This window comes from Aspergillus piperis (genome assembly GCF_003184755.1).
Source record: "Aspergillus piperis CBS 112811 unplaced genomic scaffold BO85scaffold_31, whole genome shotgun sequence".
NCBI lineage: Eukaryota > Fungi > Ascomycota > Eurotiomycetes > Eurotiales > Aspergillaceae > Aspergillus > Aspergillus piperis.
Window position 1 is genome coordinate 53,094 of NW_020291621.1, and position 24,141 is coordinate 77,234.

General features: G+C 50.8%; 7 protein-coding genes across 7 annotated transcripts; 4 read left to right on the top strand and 3 right to left on the bottom strand.

Annotated features, from left to right (window-relative positions):
• Positions 1-105: 105 nt before the first annotated feature.
• On the top strand, positions 106-2,883 carry BO85DRAFT_443120 (uncharacterized protein; the record flags this gene model as incomplete). The annotated part of the gene is made up of 2 exons (XM_025658864.1): positions 106-270; positions 337-2,883. 2 exons carry the CDS (start codon positions 106-108, stop codon positions 2,881-2,883), a joined length of 2,712 nt encoding a protein of 903 aa, XP_025510359.1.
• Positions 2,884-4,241: 1,358 nt separating this feature from the next.
• On the bottom strand, positions 4,242-7,836 carry amdX (putative C2H2 transcription factor (AmdX); the record flags this gene model as incomplete). The annotated part of the gene is made up of 2 exons (XM_025656532.1): positions 4,242-7,699; positions 7,758-7,836. 2 exons carry the CDS (start codon positions 7,834-7,836, stop codon positions 4,242-4,244), a joined length of 3,537 nt encoding a protein of 1,178 aa, XP_025510360.1.
• A 4,180-nt stretch (positions 7,837-12,016) lies between these two features.
• On the bottom strand, positions 12,017-12,875 carry BO85DRAFT_201005 (uncharacterized protein). Its single transcript, XM_025654535.1, has one exon. It carries the CDS (start codon positions 12,651-12,653, stop codon positions 12,180-12,182), a length of 474 nt encoding a protein of 157 aa, XP_025510361.1. The 5' UTR covers positions 12,654-12,875; the 3' UTR covers positions 12,017-12,179.
• Positions 12,876-16,083: 3,208 nt separating this feature from the next.
• On the top strand, positions 16,084-16,493 carry BO85DRAFT_453965 (uncharacterized protein). Its single transcript, XM_025661169.1, has one exon. The coding sequence runs from the start codon at positions 16,176-16,178 to the stop codon at positions 16,341-16,343; it is 168 nt and encodes a 55-aa protein (XP_025510362.1). The 5' UTR covers positions 16,084-16,175; the 3' UTR covers positions 16,344-16,493.
• Positions 16,494-18,786: 2,293 nt separating this feature from the next.
• Positions 18,787-19,699, bottom strand: BO85DRAFT_453967 (rhamnogalacturonan acetylesterase). Its single transcript, XM_025661170.1, has one exon. It carries the CDS (start codon positions 19,678-19,680, stop codon positions 18,901-18,903), a length of 780 nt encoding a protein of 259 aa, XP_025510363.1. The 5' UTR covers positions 19,681-19,699; the 3' UTR covers positions 18,787-18,900.
• A 1,132-nt stretch (positions 19,700-20,831) lies between these two features.
• BO85DRAFT_524336 (putative proline permease) lies at positions 20,832-22,539 on the top strand (the record flags this gene model as incomplete). The annotated part of the gene is made up of 2 exons (XM_025665407.1): positions 20,832-21,187; positions 21,234-22,539. 2 exons carry the CDS (start codon positions 20,832-20,834, stop codon positions 22,537-22,539), a joined length of 1,662 nt encoding a protein of 553 aa, XP_025510364.1.
• Positions 22,540-23,140: 601 nt separating this feature from the next.
• On the top strand, positions 23,141-24,010 carry BO85DRAFT_481821 (class I SAM-dependent methyltransferase; the record flags this gene model as incomplete). The annotated part of the gene is made up of 1 exon (XM_025663075.1): positions 23,141-24,010. Exon 1 carries the CDS (start codon positions 23,180-23,182, stop codon positions 24,008-24,010), a length of 831 nt encoding a protein of 276 aa, XP_025510365.1. The 5' UTR covers positions 23,141-23,179.
• Positions 24,011-24,141: the final 131 nt, after the last annotated feature.

Sequence of the window (24,141 nt, forward strand, 5' to 3'; positions counted from 1 at the left end):
GGAAGCCATACAGAATGGATTTCTTCAGGAAGTTCAAGGTGCCTCAGCTCTTCGGCGAGAACGGTCGCGCTTCGATCGCATTCTTTTGGACCGGCTCTTACAATCATGGATCTGCAGCCTCCGTCGGTTCTGGCTCACTTGCCGCGCCCGTTGCATGCCTCTACTGGTAAAACCCACCTGGGCGAAGTGCATAGCTTGGCCGACTCAAAAAAGCGCAAGAGACATGAAGTGGTCGTTGCGGTCGATGGAGAGGCTGTGAATATCTACAACGTATGCATGAACTCCAAGACTCAGCATTGGCAGGATAATAGAGACTGACTCGCCGACTCTCTCTAGATCCAAACACCCAAATTGGTGACCTCCTACGCCGTCCCACCTCAGTCCGCGTTCTCCTGCCAGCCCTGCTCGGTGCGCAGAAAGATCAATAAGTCTCTTGTCAGGAGGCAGACCTACGTCGCCGTGAAACAGCAGATCAAGTCTTTCGTGGAGGAGAATGGCGGGAACGGATCTAGTGCGCCTTCCATCGGTTCCTCGTCTTATTCAGTGACCGATTCGGAAAGTCCTGCGGTTTTCGTTGGCATTGTTCCGACCGAGTCTAAGGAGGAGGAAGAGGAAGGATCGTTCGATGTTCTGGCTGTTCATCAAGACGGTCGCGTCCGGCGCCTGTCTTCGGACTTGAAGACCCAGCATTGGAGCTTACGGCACAGCGAGGTCGCTAAAACCAGCACAACTCATGAGATCCGCTCATGTTTCCTCGTCGAATTCGAAGATGCGAAGAAATCCTTGTTCAAGCGCAGACAAGATCTGGCCGCCCTAGCCTTTGGAAACCTCACAGAGACCGGTGTCGACGAACCCTCGGTGCTGTTGCTTGTTTCGCAACCCATTGGCTCCCAGCACACGAAACTGAGCGACGTGAAGGTCCAAATGTTCTCCGTTCCGGCCAATGCCTCCTCTTCGGGCCACGACGAAAGCCAGAAGATGCGCCACCTGATCACATTCAACCTCCCTGACATTGATGGGCCTGAGACGATCGAGACCCGTGGCTCGCAGTGGTACTTCCATGCTGGATCAGCTGGGCTGAACGTTTCCTTCGGACAGGGATACATCAACTTCGATCTCTCACAGTACACTCCCACTATGACCTCCAAGTTTATTCTTGAGAATGAGGAATTTTCTTCCCTGATGCGTATCTCCCCTCAGTCCGTGATCGGTGCCGGCAAGTCCATGATCGCCGTCTACGATACGCAATACAAATCCGTGCAGCGCAACATCGCTGTCGGCGACATCCCAGCCAGTGCCTCCGGCATCAAGGCGCGCACAACGTTTGTTAGCTACTACGCCAAGCTGGGAGTTGCCATTGCTACCAAGGACAACACTCTGCTCGCTTTCGACTTGAGCCCGTCGCATAACACTGCCAACCCCTCCCTCAAACGGTCCAGGGATGGCTTGCTAATCGACGCTATCGGCCGGGGTATCGGATCCGCCAAAAAGCATCGCACCGAGGATACAGCAGTTCTGGGTCTCTCATCGCCCGAAGAAGTCGAGCGCTGGAACAAGCTGACTGCTGACCTCCACCAGTGCTCCGAGGCCCAGGACGCCGATGCTTTCGACCATGCAGTACTGGCCTACTTCGGTTCCAACGGCTTCCCTTCACCAGAGGACTACGTCAACCCGGAGACAACAGTCCATCTTCTGTCCCTGATATTCAAGCTGAAAGATGATGCCTCGAGCCAGGACCAGCTGTCAGCCTCGTCTTCATTCCGCTTGTCCATCAACCTGTGGCCCCAGCAAACCTGCCAATGGCTCATCCAGATCGGCCACCTGTCGCCGAACAACGTCGAGATCGCTCTCCGCCGATCCTTCAAACCCCGTATCCTCCCATCCCTCCCCACCGGATCTTTCATCCAAGCCCTGACCGAATCGGACCCATCCCTCGAACGCCTCATCGATGTCCTCCAAGGTCGCGTTCTCTTCTCCACCGACGAGCTTGCTTACATCCTCAAGCTCCTCATCAACACCGCTCGTTCCCGCTCCGTCACCCTCGACGAGGAAGCCCCCAAGGCGCTCACCAACGGCGAAGACCAAGACCAAGCCCCCACCCAGGCCCTGGCCCTCTCCCACGCCGAACCCAGCCTCGGAAACATCTTCCTCGCTCTCAACACCACCCTCGAAAAGATCCACCGCCACCCCCTCCCCGCCATCACCACCTCCATCCGCTCCGCCCTCTCCCGCACCGAGATTATCTCGATGGTGCACCACCTCCGCCTCTCCCTCGCAACAGGAGGCTACACCTCCCGCTTCACCGAATCCCCTCCCATCCCCGTCCCCGCCGAGCAAACCAACCCCCCGATCTCCCTCTCCACCATCGTCGACCTCCTCAACGCCTCCGTCGACGCCATCGGCCCCTCCGGCTGGATCTCCGCCGCCTCGGGCGTCGACGACTCCATCACCGCCCGCGACCAGGAACTCATCGCCGACCTGAAGTCCGAAATTTCCGCTGCCCTCGCCGGCATCGAAGAGGCCACTTACCTCAAGGGCATCCTCCACGAATACCTCCGCTACGCTAACAGCGCCATCCGCTCCGCCACCACCACCGTCGCCGTCGACTCCGGTAGCGATACCCCTACCTCTGCGATGGTGCGGCTCGAGAAGCTCAACGGCGCAGACCTGATGGTCTTCGGCGCTACGGAGGACGATGATGGACTTGAGGGTGACGCTAGCGGCAAGCTGTTGCCGTTGTCGCTCAAGGCTGGATCGAACGATGTCAGCAAGACCAAGGTCAAGCTGTCCACTGGTGAGGTCAAGACGAGAAGTAGCAGAGAGATTGGCTATCTGCGGCGGAAAGCGGCGGGCAAGTACTCTTTCGAGAGACTTATTGTATAGATTCGGTAGTAGTTATTTTTATTTACGGTATATGGTGTATTATGGTCTAAAAGTAGAACGGATGATCAATTCGAAGCTTTATATATATATATATTTTCATTGAGTTCATGTATCTCGTTCGTTTGATTTCTTAGAGGAGATAATTGGTTGGTGGGTTGGTTGGTAGTCATTGTGTTCATGGTGATGTCCATTCAGGTGATAGTATGAGATTTTGGATTGATCATGGTAAATATACTATGGATTGGTTCAGCTGTAGGCGTTGGTGGATGGCAACGGGTACCCACGTGGGGTTATCGCCAGAAGGCCCTATTAATCCTTAAAGGGATTTGGCTGTTTGAATGTTCGAGCAAAGGCATTCAATCAATGCGATTCGATGAAGGGGTTCATACTAGTAGACGCCACTTCTCGATTAGTACTATTGTATACTATGGGATGCCACTTGCTCTGGAGACGGCGGAAGGGCTGCGATGATGAAACCATGATAAGTACTTGTTGCTAGTGACTAGTGTTCATTACGATGTGTATAAAATATATATTGAACCAGGAACAGCGATGGAAGCAATATGCCAGTCTCATTCGATCTCAATTTCACATGGTCTGAATATGTACACGCTTTATATATAATATATGCACAAATGATAAAAATCAAATACTCCAACTCCAACATATGGCACTTATCGTCTCAATATTGGATCGTCATGCTTGCAAGTCATCAGAAATGGTTTGGGGTATCGTGAAGATCCATGTCCCAGTCGTTAGGTTCACAAGCAACTAAACCTCCCTGGTGGTTGTCAAGGTCCCGCCTTTCCCAGATATGACAAATCAAAACAAAAATACACAGAACAGTTCTTGGTAGTGGCACAGAAAACCGGCATCAGAAGAAAGAGGCACTCAATAATAAAACATAATCGCACTTGCGTGATCCGTGAAGGGGTTGTAGGGGGAGAAAGGGCACCGTCAAACAGTATGTCAGCTCGTTTCGAACACGTGCTTTGTTGGCACCGACCAGTCAGGCAAGGACCATGAAGGGTAAAGGCGCATTCTAGCGAGGATTACCAGAAGGGTTATTTCCTAGGTCATCCGCCATTGATCGCACTCGAGAGTTTGGTGAGGGGATCCTACTTGCTTCAATAATCACCCTCCATCATTCTGATGCACAATGATGCGGAACAGTCAGGAGCTTGAATTAATGAAACGCGTGTGGCGTATGCCTGAGATGCAGAGACGATCTGAGGTGGCCAATAGTGCCAATCCATGGTAGCACAGCAAGTCTGTCTGGGAGGGTTGCCAAGCAATATTTGCCAGGAGAGAGTGTATGATCAGCTTTACAATGCCATCAAGCCATCCTCATTATAGAGCTAGTTGTTGGCTCCCAAGGTCGAGTTTTGAGCACGCTCTTTCAGCCGCATAGCTTGGGCTTCTAGTGATCGAGCCATAAGCTTTGTCACTGGCCACACAGCGGCCCGGTCAAGGAGACTTGCCGTGGCAATCAGAATCTTGCTGCCATAACCCCCTTCAACAACACTAGGCAGGCGTTGTAGGACGCTCAGGGCTGACATGGTTACCCCGCTTTGAACTTCTCTCTGCATCTTATTTTCAACGCTGGAAAGAATCTCTTTGATCTTGCCCAACAGTTTGCAGTCCTCTTCCTCGAGTAAGAGAAGGCTGGTAGCTTGCATGAGGTCGACGTCATCCTGGCCAAGAACACCTAGGTAGGGGCCGACGCGTTCCTGAACAGTAGTGATCCATTCTGCCAGCACTTGAGCGCAGTCGAAAGTGCACATGGCACACTGAATGGGCAGCTCCCGGCACGTGAATTCAGCAAAGGTATTTCCTAGTTGATCGGACATTGAGATTGAGTCAGCTGCATAAAAGGCAGCCTTGCGCAGATGCCTTTCCCGCTTGGTTTGGCCAGGTCGGTATACGCCCATGAGAGTCTGCAGAGGATGATCCTGGGTGGGAGTACCGGATATAGCAAGATCACCTACACCCAGATCTGCCACTGAATCGCGCCGATGATCAATCTGGTGGGAACCTTCCGTGATCGATGGGTCCAGCACATCGGATGGTATATCGTCCATGGGTTGATCTACACCTGTTCCACGCGCAAGCTCATCTGACATCGCATTCCAATCACGCTGCCAGAATGCTTCTTTGCACCTTCCTAGATTGACGAATAGCCTGACATACGCGAGATCTAACAGCGGGATACTGTCAGCAGAGAGGGGCCCTGCACCGAAAGGATTGGGACGTTCCAAGCTATGCACAGGATTGCTGGCCCAAGCGGATTGCCAGGCTCGCAGTGCGGGCTCGATGTGTGCTTGCATGGCTTCGTTCTCTCGTGATGTCCACTGCCGGCCTATGTGACGCTGACGAGTCTCCCAGATGTAATTGTGAAGAGCATATATCAAAACCAAGCAGCCGAAGGTACTAGGTTTGAGTTCGCCACTGGGAGATGCTTCGGAGGCATCGTTGCCAGATGCTTTGGCCTGTGTTGTAGACGATTGTTGCTCTCGTTGACTGGCGGTAAGCAGCGTAGTCAAAGCAGCGGAGAAGGACAGCCCCTTCTTTGGTGTTGACTGTCCACCAAGCTTCTTCCACGCTTGTGGGGACTCCGCGGCCCAGAGATCCTCTTCGCAGGGCAGATCGAGGCGGATTTCGGAATTGGTCAGAGCGGGTGCATGGTTATAAGCCGACACAAGAAAGCATGAAAGCGCAAATATTGCGTAGAGAGTTCGCTTTCGCTCTTCTACGATCTTCCACTCCAACCAGTCCCTTCTCTCCTTTGGTTGCCCTGCTTGGCCCCAACTGTCAGCGTCAGTACCAACGCGGCTGGCAAGTCCGGCAGTGAGGTAATCCTGAGAGAGGTCTTTCGCATCTAGGTGGCGATTCAGTTCAGCCGCCCGGGCAAGGCTGACTAACGCGGCACAATGCGTACTCGCAATATCAGCAGATGTTTTGTCGCCGCAGGTGTGTCCATAGATGACGTTGAGGAGCATCGCTTGAACCAACCAAAGCGGCGTATTGTGCACCGAGCTGTCACGAGCGTTACTGTGGCGCCCGACCGGGGTCGACATGTCCGCTTTACGTCGCTCCTCTAAGTAGAGTTGAATCATTTTCTTGGCAGCTTCGAATAAGTCCTTGGAGGCCGCAGTGTCAAATTCGTAGAGGGCCCCGATTGCCGCCATGGAGAGGATCAGGGAGCCACCACCTCCAGTGATGCCGGTAGAGCTGAGATTGAGATGGCCGCTGGGAGTCCGCAGATTGTTGGTGTACTCGGGCGCCTGAAAGTCAAGGGTCGGGATATGAAGGAACGGCATATGTGGATGGAAATACGTGATGTATGCTGAGATGTAGCGTTGCATGTCCGAGGTGCTAGGTAATTGACCGGAGCCGGTGAAAGTGGAGGAACGGGAGAAAAGATCGCGGCAGGGAATCATGCCGCTGGCGGGCTGGGAATACTTGCGGTGATTGAGACTGGTAGGGCGCGCCATGCTTGCTAATAGAGCCTGTCGGGTGGAGTCTGTAAAGGTATCCGTGGAGCTTGGGGAATGGTGAGTTCGTAGGGCACTATTCGCGAAAGGGAGGTTGAAAGGATTAGGAGATTCTCCGTTTGTTGCCATAGAGGATGAAAACATACTCTGCGAATGTCCACCCATTAAGGGCTGGCCAACGGAAGTCATGGATGGAGGAGTTGCATAGGTTTCCGCAAAAGGATTCTGGGCCATCAATGACTTGGGCGAAACCGTTTCCGGTGGAATGCCTATATCGTTGAAGCTAGATGAGGTGTACTCGAGGGGAAACTGGCCGGCGGCCGCCGTCGAATGTGGGGGAAACGGGTTGTGCCAGCTGTTTGAAGAGATGGAGTAGCGATGTGAGCCATCCATCATGGCTTCACTGATTCCACTCTGACTGCCCGTACTCATTGCAGAAGGGGACGACTCATCGATGGCGGAATCGGCGCTTTTACCCATAGCCATAGCAGGGTCAAAGGTGTTCATCCAATCGAAGCTGAAATCATCTTCCATCATCCCATCCGCCGGAGGCATATGATGCGCACCATGGGCATATGGGGATGATGGCGAGTCGTTTCCGTAGGTCTGGGGTGAGCCTCCAAAGTGCAGCTGCGCTGGGTTGATGGTACTGCCATGGCCCATGAACATATCTGGGACATTGATGTCAAAGCTACCGTAAACAGGAGCAGTGCGAAGACCACCAGAAAGATCCATGGGCAAACCCGATGTTTCTAGCTTGGTCAAGCCATTCATGGAAGGATGGTGACCTGAAGAGTAACCTCGAAAATCCAGGTTCGAACCCACTGACGCGGAGCCAATACTTGCATGATAAGTATGACCCGAGTGGCCAGCTGGCGCTGGTGGAGGATTCGAGGTGTTCACTATTCCCAAGGAAGCCCCATCGACATGGCTGATGGTATTTGCTCTGGGACGCATGTTACTGGAGTTACTAGCGATTGAGTTCTTGCGAACCCGGTTCGCTCCAGTGGATGCGCCTCCCGTGCTCTCTCGTCGACCATTTCTGGGACGTGATGATGGCGTTGTAGTCATGTGTAGTTTCTGCTGATGTCTGAGAAGGAGATCCCGACGAGCGAAACAACGCGCGCATTCGGGGCATTCAAAGGGCTTTTCTTTGGTATGCGAACGCTCATGACGCTTGAGGTGTTCCAACCGAGCGAAAGACCGGCCACAGGTCGTACATCCATGAGGGCGGGGCTTGTCAGTCTTGGGGGGAGGCACATTATTATTTTTGGAATCAGATTGGCCGTTGGACTCCTTCTTCGAGTCCTCTTTGGGGGCAGCTGGTCTTGTTAGGATTCACGGATAGATAAGCATACTCCTCGAAGAACATAAGCTCACCAGGCACATCGACCGGGATCTCGCTGATACTAGCAAGGTCCTCCACCTTGGGGCTCGTGGCCGGGTCCTGGCCGACCATTGTATCTAGTAACATCCTAAGAACGTTCTTCTGTTTTGTGGGAACCAGTTACGAAAGCACTGGTTGCGGGGGCGGGGTCTGGAATAGCGCGAGGCGGGGGGTTTGTTTATAAGGTAGATGAAGCCGACAAAGCACTGCCAAGAGAGGAAGGACAGTAGAAGTGACGAAAGGAAGCTACTGGTGAAGATTGCGAAAGGGATGCGACATTGACAGCATTCTGATTCAATGAGATCAGAATTAGCTTGGTTCGTTGTCCGGACAAAAGATGCAGCGAATAGAATGCAGCAATGCCACGGGAAGCTCACCAAGTCAGGACAGAAGGTCGGGGAGAAGAACAAACAAGAAGGCCGTTATTCGGGGGGGTAGTAGTTCAAGGTAGGTTGAAGGAAGAATAATTGTGGGCGGCGATAACTTGATAAAGTGTAGACGATTAATAGGATCACCGTTACAAAGGAATTAGACCAAGTGGGTGTGGGTGGCGAAGTGGCTCCGTTCCTGGGAGGAGAGGCAATCGATCTCGGGATTAGCAACTGTAATCAGCAGGGGTTGAGTTTCCAGGCTCCAGGGGAAACCCACGGGTGGCTACTCACTAAGCTCTGCGCACGGAAAGACTCGTGAGGATGGACTAAATCACCCACGAATGCCAGTGACCATTGGACCTGGATTCCTTAGACGAGGATTGTGGTATAGGATAGGATGGAGGTCAGTTGCGCGGACATGCGCCGCGATGGTGGTGTGAGTCGGTGGATAAGCCGGAGATAGCCGACTAGTAGTAGCTGTGCTTTAATCAATTGCTGATAAGCAGACAAGAGGGCGGTATGTGGTCCGAAAAAAAGAGCTCAGAAGGAAGAGAAGAAAAGGACACTTTGGGGTTGGGGATATGGGGAGAGGGAGGGGTGTGATATGAAAGTAAAAAAAAAAAGAATAGTAGTAGTAGTTGTAGTGGTGGTTAGATAGATGTAATTAAGAGGGATGGAAGGTGAGCAGGAAGGATGACTGATGAATTGGGGGATGGGGGATGAGCGCGGATTGGGTGGTTGTAAGGCTGTACTCTCCGAAGGGTGTCAGTACGAGCAGGAACCGCAGCAGTTAGTGGCTTCTGCCGCAGCAAGGAAACGCCCTAGTAGTCTGGCTGTTGCACGGGGAGCACCAGAACTGAACAACTCGCAGGATCGTTCGCAGTGGTTCTTTTTCTTTTTCTGTTATTTCTGTTGTTTTCTGTTCTTTCTTTCTTTTCAACTCACTCACTCACTCAACTGGTACATGCTCCGAGCAGCTGGTCGGGTTATCTAGTGGCAGGTCGATGGTATGTCGTAAGCAGGCGCGGTCCATTCACCTGCTAAACCAACTAGTTAGCTAGTCATCTCCAATTGCCAGATATGTCATTTCGTTTCGATTTATTACTCCATATTATTCCCTGAAGTATTGGGATCGCTCCCTCCGGTTACGAACAGACCAGCCTAGCCTCCCAACTAACTGATGGCCGGACTACAACCTACCACCTTAGCTACCCAGGCCGAAAGTGACAATTTTCTTTCCCCCTTCCTTTTTCAATTTCTCTTTTTCTATTTTGCAACCTACATTTTACCAGCTTGAGCAGTGAGAGGCCCGTCTAACTAACTAAACTTACCCCGGCGAATGTTGCGGGACAAACCCACGAAACAGCATCCAGCTTTAGTCACGGCCGGTCAGCCAATAATGGGTCGTGACGGGAAACGGAGTGGGCCGGGTGGCTCTGGTCCGGCGTGCTTTGGGAGGGAAAGCATGGGCCATGACAGGGCCAGAGCCAGAAAGCGGGCCCCACAACCCAGTCACGGGGGAGTGGATGCTGTCCCAGCCCACAATACGGTCACATCCCGGCCGCACGTATTGTAATTTCGTATCTCCTGGGTATTCGCCCGTCACGCAGGTCTCTCTCCGATCACTTACTTCCTGGGCAGGTAGTATCTCGAGTTACTTCCCTTGCTAGTGGGATGATTGCCTAGTAAGCTAACTAATTAACTAGCCAGCTAGAGAGACAGACAAGAGGAAAAGAAGCTATCTCCGTAGACCGCGACCTGGCCATCTGAGCCCGTCCCATGGTCGGTGGAATGATCCTCATTACGACACACACACACCGTCGTCTAGAATGTCAACGATGGCCCTTCGGCAGGGGACACGGCCGAGAGTACAAGGCATTAACAAGGAGGCAGAAGAAGGGACAGACCTGAGGATGGACTAGTCGTGCATGACCAGCTTCGTCAAGATCATCAATTCCCTCTCATTGTCTTGAGAGCAACTTCCAATGAGACATGGAATACGAAGCACTAGCAATGATGACCATATCGTTATTTTTAAACCTGGGTTAACATCATTCTATGAAGACACACTAGTAGGATGGTGGTCTGGTACCTAGGCCTGCATAAGTTGTGTTCTACTTGGAGAATATTAGTGTTGTCGGTTATTTGAGACAGTATTCTTAGTGTTTGTCGACGGTACTCTTGCTTGCTCTGTTCAATCTTGTAGAAAGTGACTGGTGTAGGAGCTCAAATGCTCGCTGTGGCTTGGGGGAAGGGTTTTGAATTCATCCAAACTGGAGCTGTTGTGTTTGTCGCTGGAGATCTCTAGAAAGGGCACCGGTGTTTACAGGATGAGCACAGAGCAACACCTGAAGACTACGGCCAGTTTGCTGCAGGAATAGTTGATTAAGGTGATCCAAAATATAGGGGATAATCAAAAAGCTCATGCTGCATGCCAGAATATCGCACCCATCCGGGATACAACATAAAGTCTGTGTGTTGAATTAGGTTCAGTCTGGTCTGTCACGTATTGACTGAGAAAGAGGTAAAGCAGGCGGTGCCATTCGGAGACAACACAAACACAGCCTTGCCTTTCTAGAACCTCGCATACTCTTCTGGGTCCTGAAGCATCCAGGGAATCCCGACGATGCAAGCAGCTAATGAATCCACAAAGGGTTGCTAGCCAAGAGACGACAGTAGATAGAAAGAAGATTATGATTATCTCGCGTTACTTACAGCGTTTCTTTTTTCCAACCGGCCACTGTCATTTATCATCGGCAAATGTATTGCAGATTAGATTACCGGTGAGTTGGTGTGTCACTACTAAAAGTCAAGGGCGCTTCAGGCTACCGGACTAGTATGCAGGCTAACTGGATCAGGCAGGCTCACGGGCTGCAGGCCCGATTGTGGCCGGTCCTGCTTTTTGGTGTGCGACCTGGGGTAATTATTGATACGGCGCGCAGGTAACATTGACGCTGGTGAAAGGGTAAGATATGGTAAGGCCGTAAGAGAACCATACCGGTTCGGTCTCCAAGCCGTTATTTGGCCCGTCTTAGCCTCTTGGGTCGTTTCTCTCGGCAGGAGCCAGAGTTCAGGGTGGAATTCAACCCCAGACCTCGTGACTGCCCGGATCGGCCACTATTGCCTCCGGCTTTAGCAGGAGCCACGATGGAAGCGAGATCCCAGTCAGAAGTATCCGTAATCCGTATGGGGTAGGAACAAAGAGGGAAAAAGAAACCACGTCGACGGGTCGGCTGGTTGGGGTTGGAGGGAAACCAATCCATTAAACCTTCGACGGCTACGCCCGAGTCGGTGGGCTGCCTAGCCCTGCTTAACTGCTTACATATGTGGTGGCGGCTGGCGCCGCTTCAAAAACCCCCCAATCAGGGTAATGGAGGGAAACAATGGAACTGATCGTAATTAATCGCAGCTGGCGCCAATTTGGCAAGGAAAGGAAGGAAGGAAGGAAGACGTTGGGGGGTGGAGAGACAGGAAAAGGAAGGACCGGTTGCGAGCTGGAGCTGGAGCACTGGACCATCTTCTCACTTCTCAGTCAGTCCGTCAGTCTATCTCCTGCACTAGTCTCACGACCGGACCGCAGCATGGAAAACCGAGCCTGCGCCATTTTGTGGGGAGGACGAATGAGAAGGTTCAAGGTTCGTGTGGGGGATTTCCCTGGATCCAGCGGGTATTTTGCCAATCGTATCCGTTCGATCCGTTGCTGCGGGTGGGACCCCTGAGGTCATTCCACCGGCTGGAAAGTGAGCTGCCTGGAGGGAAAGAAAGACGAATGACTCCTTGGTGAGCTGCAAAGTATGGTACCAAGCTGATACCTCATCGTGTTAACAAACTGTTGGGAAGTCAAAGTCGCGAAGACCGTACCAATCCCGACGAACGAGAATGGCGGTTACTTCCCCCAGCCATCTTTTCTCCACGATGGAACACAGATGTGCCTAGGCATCCAACTACCTAGGTTCATCCTTCCTCGCTTCCATCGGGCGGTGTCCAATTTTGGTCCCGGCTACTAAGGTTAATTGACGACTTCTTTTTTTGTTCGGTTTCACCTCATCTTCCGCAACGCCCCCATCGGGCAGTTGATCGTTGCCTAGTGGAGTACCTTTCCCTGTCAAGCGGACGACGATGAAGACTTGGCAAAGGCCGTGGGCGAAATAATCCGGAGCTCATCGGTTGCACTAGTAGCTTCCGACATTCCACTGCCCGTTGATTGGATCTGAGCGCCGCCCATAGCTGATCATCTTGGTCAGTTTCCCCAAGGACTGGCGTCCCCTGAAGCACTGGGGTCGGTTCCCTAGGAACAGCGCGTTCGCCCTCGATTTCCGGGAACGGACAACCAACCAACACGAGGATTCCCTCCAAAGTATCGTGTCCACGTTGGTCGCATTGGCCAATCTCGTCTCCAATTCCAAAGAGGTGACTGGCGCACGCGAGTTTGACTTCCATGCTAAATTGCCTGAGCATAGGTATCGTCGCCATTCCGAGGCAGGCCCAAACACAACACTGATTAGAGTGTCCACGCATTATGCACAAGCGACTGTCCAGTCTTATCCAGGATGTGCATGGGGGAAGTGCGGATGGTTGCGGACCTGCTGACTGTCAACTTTAACGGGCGGTTGTTGGTCGCACGACCGCTGCGCCATCGCAATGAGAACTGATTTAGAACAGAACTCCTAGTATCAAGTAGACATTGAGCATAATACGATTCCTGTGTCTTCAACCGATATATTCCAGTCATGGATTATAGACGCGCGATCTACAGAATGAAAGCTATACTCCGAGCGGCATACAAAAGCCCGTCCTGCTGGAGCCTGTGAGATCCCTGTAAAGTGCCAGCGACTTACAACAACAAGCGCACAAAAGAGATATCCCATGTACTTACTGGGTTGCTAACATGATTTGAAGTCCGTATGGAACCAAGATTCCTTGCAGCGTTAAGGGATGGTGTTGCATGGTAACCTATAGTGCTGCACGAGGATCCCATTTACCCAGGATTAGCCGCCCACCTTTGCTGCCGACGTGAGTGCTAAAATGGCCGATTGGTTGAACATGTCTGGCAACATCCCACGTTATGACGTCTATGGGCTTGCAGACAGAACGTTGAACAATGATTGCTGGCAGTGAAGGTGTTTGAGGACAGCTTCCATGCATGGATCTAGCACGGGGTCCATGGTCCGTCTACGATACGTCGACGGTGGGATATGCAAGATTTTATCCGCGCATTGTAAATGAAGAGGGTAGGAGAATCTCAAAATTCTGGGATCATGGCTTGAGAATGGGACGTTGTCGACCGGTGTTGCACAACCATATCGAAACAGCAGTATGACTCGTGCGAAGCATAATTCATCGCACCCATGGATAGCGGACACGTAGGAGTGAGCTGAGCTCGCCAGCGGTTCTTACACCCTTCCGAGGTTATTTCCTTCAGTTCCTTTCATCGCACGGCCCCTCTTTCTGGCTGACCACAGACCCTCGACACCTGAGGCCACCGACAGCTCAAGTGCCATTTAGTGCGGTGTCAGGTGGTGCACCGGTGGTATTATTGGTATTGATCGAGCAGGTACGCAATACCCTGGATCTACACACACGCATCGTCACCACCAGAACCAGCTACTACTGCTAAAGCTCGAGAAAGAAATGGGTAGTCGGCAGGACGCTAGCATCCCCTTATATACAGGTACCAATTGCGGAGATGCCAATCATCACGTTGGTGTTGCCGCAACCTTCGATCCGCCGTCAAGGCTACCGAGGAACGATACGTTAGTACACCTGTCAGAAACCGAGTAATCCGAACCTAACCAGTCTGGGGTCCCGTTGCGGAAGATCTCCTACCAGTGCCTCCTTAGCGCTCTACTGGAGACGGCTGGTCCGAGGGCGTTGTGGGTTAGGGGCGGGTGCGATCGTGTTACTATACGACTTGATGCATCTGAGATTCACCAGCTCCCCTGAATCCCCAGAGAGAAACAAGGAACGAGACCTCCCTGCTTTTCCGCGAGATGCGACGAACGCTGTACTATACAGACGTCAACTAGCGATGCGGATACCTAGAGCCGCCCGACTCGAGCGTGTACATATGCGAAGCTGCCGACGATCTGAGACGCATCCAGAGGACGTGTTGCACCGATGATAGGCGCATGAAGCATCAAGCTAGTAATCCGAGCAAGCTTGGCAACAGGATACAGACAGGGATCTAGCAACGGGTGTCACGGACCACTATGGTCCGATATGGTGCACCGCAGCGTCATCAGCCTTCCTGTACTCCGTACGGACAGCTACCCATCCATACGAAGCATAGAACAATCGCATTGTCGATCCTGCGCGACGCGAGTAACAGGCAGCCTGAGAAGAAAAATCTCCGACGGCGTGCATGGCGATCGTGGAATACAGGCGCCTTGGTGGTCTTTGCTCGAGCGGATATGCAAGATGGCATCATGGGCGCGAGATAACTTCTGCACGGGCCGTGGGCCTCGTCACAAAAGTAATAATACTTACAGGATAAGGCTGTAAGCACCGAGTCGAGGTACCAAGCTTGGCCTCATCGGGATCTCACGCGTGCTTTCTTCGCGGATACTCCAGGGACGCTAACCACCGTTTTGCGCAGGCTGTGCGATGCGGGATATTCAAGTAGCCCTGGTCGACATTGGGATACAATGTGCCCTTGATCTAGGTGCTGAATAGCTGTTACATGCTCTGGTTGACCACAGGGGGGCACGGAACGCCTCTAGGGCTGATTTGCTATCAGATGGCCGGATATAACTCCCTAATTACGGGCGACTGAAGTAGTAGCACGCCATTCCTTAGTAGCTCCGACAATCCCCCAATGGCCGAGTAAATTAAGGACCGGGATGATGATAGGCCCGCTGTCACTGCAGTTGTCCTTCTTATCCCACCCCACCAGTAGCGTCTCCACTCTTCAGCCTCGACCAGTAATTGCAGTCCGTCACGATGTGGTGTTGCACTGGCCGGTGGGCATCCCTCCACACTGCAATTGGCACGGGAGGCCCTCCCCTCCACATCGTTTTGGCCTGTTGGAATAGTAGCCAATTAAATGTCTTCTAGTCGGTCTCCCACACCATCGCCTTAATCATCTAGACCCAGACATACTAGTAAATAAGTAGCAACGTGCGACGGTGACGAGATTAATAATACACCCTTGAAGTGTGTTTGGTTAATTCAAGATAGGTGACCAACAATTAGGTGGTTGGAGTAATAATACCTCGCTGACTTGCACTCCAATGACCCCATCCGGTCTAGTAAGATGTGATTGTCAACCACAGTCTACTATACCTATCTCGACTAACTAATCCACCTTTCTATGTATGCAATATGTCCGCGCTCTCCCATCTGTGGAGAAAGCTCCTCGGCCTGATTGTTGCATGATATGTAACCTTGCCAGTTGCCAGTTGCCACTGCACATCTAACCACAGCATTGAACAGCAACGATAGTAGTAGTAAATAATGGTGGGAAGCGCGCGCACACCCAATAATACCCACTACTAACTAACAACCAATAATCACCACTACCTCACACCCACTACTACTTTACTAAACAGGGATTCCCCCAGTAGTACATAACACACAAGCCCATTGAAAAGCTGACTCGACCGTTCCTGGTGCTACGCGGTCTCACCCTAAGCAACATAAGACCTACAGTAGCGTTATGCAACCAGCAAAAGTAATTGAAATTAGCGCGCTATTATTCATTCCCTCTGTTTATTATTATTATTATTATTTTTCTCTCGATAATTGCTTTGCCAGGCTACCAGCTAGCCTAGCTAAACCTGTTTCGAAGACTCGTAGTACCTCCCCTAGTAATTTTCTAAACTACTAATGCAAGTCGCTTTGTATCTGGATACATCATGGTATTAACCGCAGTTACTCCGAGGAGATTTCTCTTGACCTGTAAGTTTCACTACACTACACTTAGTTGCTATTAGATGTACTCTGTAATAATCATCCTTCTATTTTACTCCAACCACCTTGTGGAGTGGTGGAGCGGAACTGCGGCTGAGCCTTGACGATCCTGCACGCTACGGGAACGGAATTATGCTGGTTTTTCTTGCTGTCTTGCTTGCTGGTGTGTGTGTGTTAGTTGTTCGGATGAGGGATATTTTTGGGCCCCAGAACGGTTGGTGTCGGATCACTTTACTACTCCATACTATTGCTATTATTATTCTACGAGGGTTTTCGGATGAGTGGGATGTGATGAAATGATTTTCAATTTATTAGAAATATCCAATTACTCACTCACTCACTCACTCACTCATTCATGTATCTTACTTATTCCCATTGTAGGGCAAATAGGTAGACCACAGATAGCTCCCCACCACACCACACCTACTTACTTCTTAGTTCTTACTTCCGAGGTAGATAGAAAAATAGATAGTAGATAGCCATCCGTCTTTCCGTTCGCATCGCATGCGCACACACACCTAAATTAGCGCCATAGCGCTGGCCCCCCTTCTAAAAGTCTTCCCGTGCCACGGGCCGCCGTGCAGAACGCGTTGCAGGAATGGAGAGGAAATTAATAGATAGTACATACATACGGAGTAGATAGATAGGTAAGGAAGGGAAGGAAGGTATCCACGTCCGCGCACGCGCCCGGCCGGCCGCCCGTCATTTTAACCAACCCACCACACCTACTACTTACCTTCTTACTGCAGTTTAGCTAGTAGGCTACTAAGTTAGGAGAGAAGACCGGTTGGATGCACGGACCTTTGGGTGGTCCCTGCATGTGGAATGGGAAAGTTACTACTATGTTGTTTACTGGGTTATACGGTATTGGGTGGGTGATCGATGATGGATGGTAAATTATGGATTATGAATGATGGATGATGGGTGTGTGGTAGTAGGAAGGAGGAGTATTTCAACTATGTCTATGCTGGTAGAAGTGAATATAGGGCACTGAATGAAGAATGACTGCCTGGTGAACCTGGCTGAGACATTTAACTGTGACAATGTATTTGGGTCTGTATGTAAGTATGGTAACAAAGGGTACCGGCTGTATGCAATCAGAGGGAACGGAGATAAGCCGATTCTTAGTTCTGCGTGGTTATTCGATGTCACGGCCGAGTAACACTTTGCTATTAGCTACTAACTTCTAACTAACTTGGTAGTTTAACTAACTAATTTACTAGTAGGTTAGTGAGTACTACTACTCGGGTCTGGCTGGACTGGACTGGACTGGACTGCTGCTATTGCTATTATTGTCTCAATTCTCATGCACTGCATCCGACTCTAGACTGCACTTCCACTGTCACCTTCTTGATTCGGGATTCGCCTCCCTCCCTCCCTGCGTCTGAGATGGCATTTCTCCTTTGTCTTATTGCTGTTATTTTTGGGGGATGTAACGAGGGATGTCATGGCTGTCGGATGAAGATTGCCGATCAGGAAGTCAAGTAGGTAGCTGGTGTGTATGTGTGTGTGTGTGCCAGCTGAGTCTGTTGTGGTGTGGTGGTGGTGGTGGGACGGTAGTGGTGTGTTGAGAGATTTCTCAGGTTTCAACACTTACTCCCTATGTACTATTTGGTAGCCTATACTTCCTACTACTTCCTGAAGTCTACCAGACTGTCTTACGTCTACTTCCTCTGCAGAGAACTGTCTGCTGACACCCATCGAACCTTGCAGAAGCCCATGCAATAATTCACATAACATTGCATACATAGAAGGGCTGTATTTCGCCGTGCTATAGATCTGGGCTGATGTGCTGCGCAGGTATGTCATCTGGCAGCAGAAGCTTGTTTGTCATTGTTTGTGGACTTTGCTGCGTGATTGGATATTGTGTGTATGGGGGGAGAGGTCCTTGCTTCTTTTTGTAGTCTGTTTCTGCTTTGCTGGGAGGATAACATGGGGAATACTGTGGGCGACTGAGACAAGAAAGACTGCTCAGAGAGGATATATCTCTATTCAAAATATTCGCTGTTGTACTTTGGACATATCTAGTGAGCTCAGAGACCTTGATTGAAGGATCCATGGATATCACATGCTTCGGTTCGGTGGTTATTATATAGACAAAGATATAAATCAGGGATACTCGTGTCATTTTCTAATCTGTGAGGTATTACGCTTTGGCATCAAATATTTTTGCATAGTTCAGTGCGTGAAACTACCTTAACATTGCACGTAGAGGATCTTATGTGCAACGTCTCCAACACCAAATGCAGACAGTGATACAGCTGCCTCAGACCCAACGATCCATATTGTAGTGGTGGAATATTCCCTGAGTACATAAAAGGGCAGACACTGCTGTTGTCAATAGTTACAATGATAGATGATCCAATACTCAAGGTTATATAGCTACCTCAAGGGCCCCTGCGATGTCTGACGACCATGATATACTCATATCTTATAGAATTTCCAAAGTGAGACGTCTATATCTTTGAGCCGTGATCAAGAATGTTACACTGGATGTGCTATCCTGCTAAGCTGAGTCAGTGGAGCAGATTATCGGAGGTTATTCGGTTCATAGAATAGATTTCTTTGGTTTTGGATGACACATATGGATGCACAAACGTTTGGTTGGGATACAGATTTGCTGTTTGATGGCCCCAGCAACAGGGTCGCAAAGACCTGGAACGATAGTTCTTGAATCAATTTTGCTAGTGACCAAAGCATAAGAATAACACAAACATATCGTGTTAACACTCAAACTGGGGATGTGGAATATGTCATTGTCTGCCTGATAAATACTATCCACTAGCCATTGCACATAGATCGAAACACAGTGTAAAAGCAACATATGATGATTCAAATCTCAGCGAGGAACCAGCGATCAAGGCCAGTAGTACTCTCCCTTCTCCAACGCAGTCAGAAGCTTCGCCTTCACCTTAACATAGCCATCACTCTTCAGCTCTGCAAAATCTTGGTCAATCAACGACGCCACCATTCCCCCAAACACTATGCTCCCCTCGTCGTTCAAATGAGTATAATCATCCGACGCCAAGTTGTACGTATATGCATCGGCCGGCCCTATACTGTTCAAGTAATTTGTACTCGCCTTATTCAGATCGATATAAGACGTGTCGGTATTCTTCGCAGCTTCAATAGTCGCCGCTCGCTGGTCCGCCAAGTTCTCAATTACGAGAGGCGTTCCAGTAGAATTATCGTAGTTGCGACGAGACAAGGGCGTCACCAGAATAGGTGTGCCTCCTGCATTCTTGACATCTTTTGCGAATTGCTCCAGATTACTGGTGTATTCAGCTATAGAGATGTTCGCGGAGGCCTTCTGGTCGTTGTGGCCAAATTGGATGGTCACAAAGGCTCGGTAGTCCGACTTATATTCTCCGACTTTGGACAGGACAGTGGCCCAGTCGCCTCCGGATCGGAAACTGACGGTTGTGGCTCCGTTGTGGCCGTAGTTTATACCTTTGGCTCCTTTATGAAGTGTTGTATTGATGAAGCCATCGCCCCAGCCGCCTCCGCCGCTGGATTGGACGGCGGTGGTGCTATCGCCGGCTAGGAGGAAGAATGGAGGTATATCATTTCGCGATGAGAGGGAAGATGGGAGTGCGAGAACGGAGGTCAAAAACACGGAAAGGAAAGAGAGCTTCATCGTGACTGCTGGAGATTCTTGTCTGTGAACCAGCGCAGGTCATGATGTGCAAGACACCACCAGCTGCTTTATATCGCATATTTTCCGGATTCATGCAAATGTATTAGATTGATTCCACCAACAGGAAAAATCGTCAAGCCAAGTCCTGCTTATAGGGCCGATGCAAATATGCAGATCTCATGGCGTCGCGTTGGTCGTAGTTGATGGTACATCCAGGGTTTTGTCATTGGCCAAAGAGAGCCAATGCAAGACTGAGTAGAGCAAGCCAAGTGTTGGCACCACCGAGTCAGTATGCAAGTCGGTATGCTTTGCACCGCGACTCCGAAGCCACAGGCATGGCGCTGAAATCAAAACCCGACAAAAGAGGGGAAGTCACAGGCGCCTCCCAAGCCCGAGCGAGGATAATCCGGGGTAAACGGCGGGGAAGCTCTGAAGAATTGTGAGCAAGTGAATATAGGTTAGGTTGAAGGATACGTAGCAATACTGACCAATCTTGCTTTCATTTTCTTGGAATCAACCAAGCTGACCATATGCACCTGACAACCAGCAGACAAAGCAGTTATAAATATGACTTTCGTCTGTCAGGATCGTGAACTACTGGAAGCTCGCGACTTCTGTAGGAACATGTCGCATTCCATGCTGAAGCCGATGTTAGGACTTCTTTGCTGAACTTTCATCCACTATGTGGAATTTTGCTGTGTGGGTGGATCGAGACTGTCACATCTGCTTTCTTGCAATCGTTTGAAGCTGGTTGCAATCGCCGGTTCTTATCCACAGAGTAAATGCCCATCTGCGCATATGATCATAACTCAGATACAGATAAAGACGGAAACGATGGCGCGTGAGCTTATCACTTGGCGAGATTGGCATCGCCAGCTCCTCCCTCTTTCGGCAACGTGATAACTCTGATAACATCGGCTGTCTTTCTGATTGATCGTCCGATGATCCAGCCTCTTATCGCGATCCGTGTCCTGCTCCTCCACGAATGGCATCACCCAGTATGCTTCCCCAGACTCTTCGCTGGAACTTTGCATTATCTCCATCTGCAATTCAAGTTGCACTTATCAGTTCCTGCCGTCAATGCAGACGGACGATAGAGTTTATAATGGATGGCCTCGCCGTCCACACCCACACATCTGCCAAAGTCAGCCATGGGAAAGTCAACCTCGGTAGCTAGCATATCCAGAGAGTCTGGAGACGATAGTCTCTCTCATACGGAAAATGGGACCGTCATTGAATACCACGAAACCAAGCGTGGGCTTTCATCGCGCCATGTGCAGCTAATGGCCATTGGAGGATCTATTGGAACAGGCCTTTTTGTCGGCATTGGTTCTTACCTCCGTGATGCAGGACCTTTGTCCTTGTTCTTGGGATATCTCTTCTATGGTATACTGTTCATCTGGCCCACGAACCTTTGCGTGGGTGAGATGTGCGCCTACTTGCCAATCCGGGGATCTATATTCGAGTTGGCAGCGCGGTACATCGACCCAGCATTCGGATTTGCAATGTACGGAGCCCCAACTCATCGTTGAATCTTGTACTGACATCTGTAGGGGCTGGGTATACTTCTACGGCGGACTCATGCTTCTCTGCACCGAATACTCAGCAGTGGCAACAGTCATGCAGTACTGGAACACCAGCGTCAACCCAGCTGTATGGGTTGCTATGGCCATGGTCGTGTGCTTCCTCCTAAATATCGTCGCCGTCAAATACTATGGCGAGACAGAATTCATCATGGCCTCCACCAAGATCCTCCTTCTTATCGGCCTCGTCCTCTTGACCTTCATCACCATGCTGGGCGGCAATCCCCACCACGACATCTACGGCTTCCGCAACTGGACGCACGGCGTCATGTACGAGTACTACACCACTGGCAGCACCGGCCGCTTTCTGGGCTGGTTCTCCGTCGTCATCTACGCCGCTTTCTCCGTCGCCGGACCCGACCTCCCGGCTCTGGCAGCCGGTGAGATCGAGAACCCACGCTTCACGATACCCCGCGTCGTCAAAATGACATTCTACCGCATCGTCGGCTTCTACGTTATTGGTGTCCTCGCCGTGAGCATCATCTGCTCCCCAAATGATCCTCGTCTCATCAGTGCTATCGAATCCTCAGCTGCCGGATCTGCCGCCTCCCCATGGGTGATTGGCATCCAGAACCTCGGCATCCACGGCCTCCCCGGCTTCATCAACTTCCTGATCCTCCTAGCCGGCTGGTCCTGCGGAAACGCCTACCTCTACAGCTCCAGCCGCACCCTCTACTCCCTCGCACGCGATCACCAAGCCCCTGCCTTTCTCCTGAAATGCACCTCCGCCGGAGTCCCCATCAACTGCGTCCTCGTCGTCTCCCTCCTGTCCTGTATCACCTTCCTTGTCGCTGATACCTCTGCGGTGACGGTCTTCTACTGGTTCGTCGATCTCACTACCACCGCCTTCATCCTCACCTACACCGGCATGGTCTGCGTCTTCCTAGCCTGGTACCGTGCCCTCAAGGCACAAGGCATCAATCGGAAGACGTTCCTCCCGTGGGCGTCGCCGTGTCAGCCGTACGCGGCTATTGTGGCGTTGATCATCGGATGCTCGGTGACGCTGTTCAATGGGTTCACGGTATTCGTCCCGTTCAGTGTGGAGGGGTTCGTGACTTCGTACTTTGGCGTGGCGTTTTGGGCGGTCATGTTTGTGTTTTGGAAGGTCTATCAGGGTACCAAGTTGGTGGATCCGGCAAAGGCTGATATATATTCTGGCAAGGCTGAGGTGGATGCTGAGTGTCGGGTTTGGGAGGATGGGGGGTTCTTGGAGAGAAGGAGGGCCGAGTTGGCTAGGATGCATTGGGCGAGGAGGTGGTGGGAGAAGATGTGGTAGGATAGGTAGATAGATAGATGGCAGTATCTGGGAGGTATGCTTTTGGGGATATTGGCTGTAACACTCGAACAAATGATAGGATAGGACTATTGCTTGGAGGTTGAGGCACTGGTTGACATCGGCTGATTGTTCTTCCACCATATCCTAGAGACCACTGCGAAGCGAGACACGAGGGCGTTGATATGTTCAGTGACGAGAATGATTATTATAATAAGACATCTATTGTATTTCAGGTTTTATCAGATAGAAATACCAAATCTGAGGTATAAACATTTGAAGAGAAGAGGTGAAGACTCGGGCTTACAGAGGTTGTCCGGAGTGGTATGGTCCGAGGATGATGTAGCATCAAGGCGACTGGACCTCATTTTACCAATCACAACCATGAGGAGGCTACCTAAAGAAAAGTTCAAATACTAGATAAGCCATCAGAATTGATGATCTAAAACGCTTGCCATTTCAAACGCATTTGCGTCAACGTGTAACCTTACAAGCGCGGTCACCGGGTATAAGCGAGAGTACTAACGTTTTTATATATATGACTTTGACCGCAGCATCATGATAGAAGATCTGACTTTTAAATTCATCTTCCTTCAACAAAGACATTTTTACTGGTTATTTACCACTTAATCTAGTATTTAACATGCCCCCTCAAACATCCATCATCCAGTCCATCTACGATGAACGCAGCCACAACTACGACGCCTCCCACCACGGCGCCCTAGCAGAAGCATACATCCGCACCGCCGCCCCCCGCGAAGGCGAGTCTGTTCTTGACCTCGCCTGCGGCACAGGTCTTGTATCCTTCCTCGCCGAACAAGCAGTTGGCAAATCTGGCCTGGTCGTTGGAATCGACATCAGTCCTGGCATGCTGGACGTGGCGCGTCACAAAGCCCAGCAGACCGGTTCGGAGGTCACTTTTCTCCAACATGATATCTCTGATTTATCGGGTATTGGGTTGGAGAGTCTTCTTCTGCGCGGAGAGGAGGGCTTCGATCTGATTACTTGTGCTGCGGCGTTGGTGTTGCTGCCTGATCCTGGCAGGGCAGTTAGGGGTTGGATGCGGTGGTTGAAACCTGGTGGGAGGATCGTGACGGATGTGGCGGCGAGGGATGTTCATGTTGTTAGTAGAATTTTCAAAAAGATTAGTGGTGATTTGGGGGTGCAGCTTGTGTGGGATGAGAGTTGGGTACAGGGGGAATGGTCTTTGAGGGAGCTTCTGGAGGGCGCTGGGTTGGTTGTCAAGACAGTTTTCTTGACGGAGTCGTTTCAGGATCGTGTTTATCATGTTGCTGATGCGGAGGATGTTTTTGAGAAGGCTGTTTCTAGTCCCATGTTTCGAAATTTTGGTGATTTGAGGGTTAGGAGTGAGGCAAAGAGGTTGTTTGTCGAGAGGTTTGTTGTAGAAGCGGGTGCGAAGGGGGTGTTGGTCGATGAGGCGAAGATGTATATGGCTGTCGCGTATAGGTCGTAGAGACTTCTATTGTGATTATTCAATATTAGAGTATTTCTCATGGGAGGCCACACATTGGAGACTGGGTCTGGCAGTGCGATAGCACATGTTCGCAGGCAAGGGCTATGAAACATTTTGAGCAGGAGGGGGTG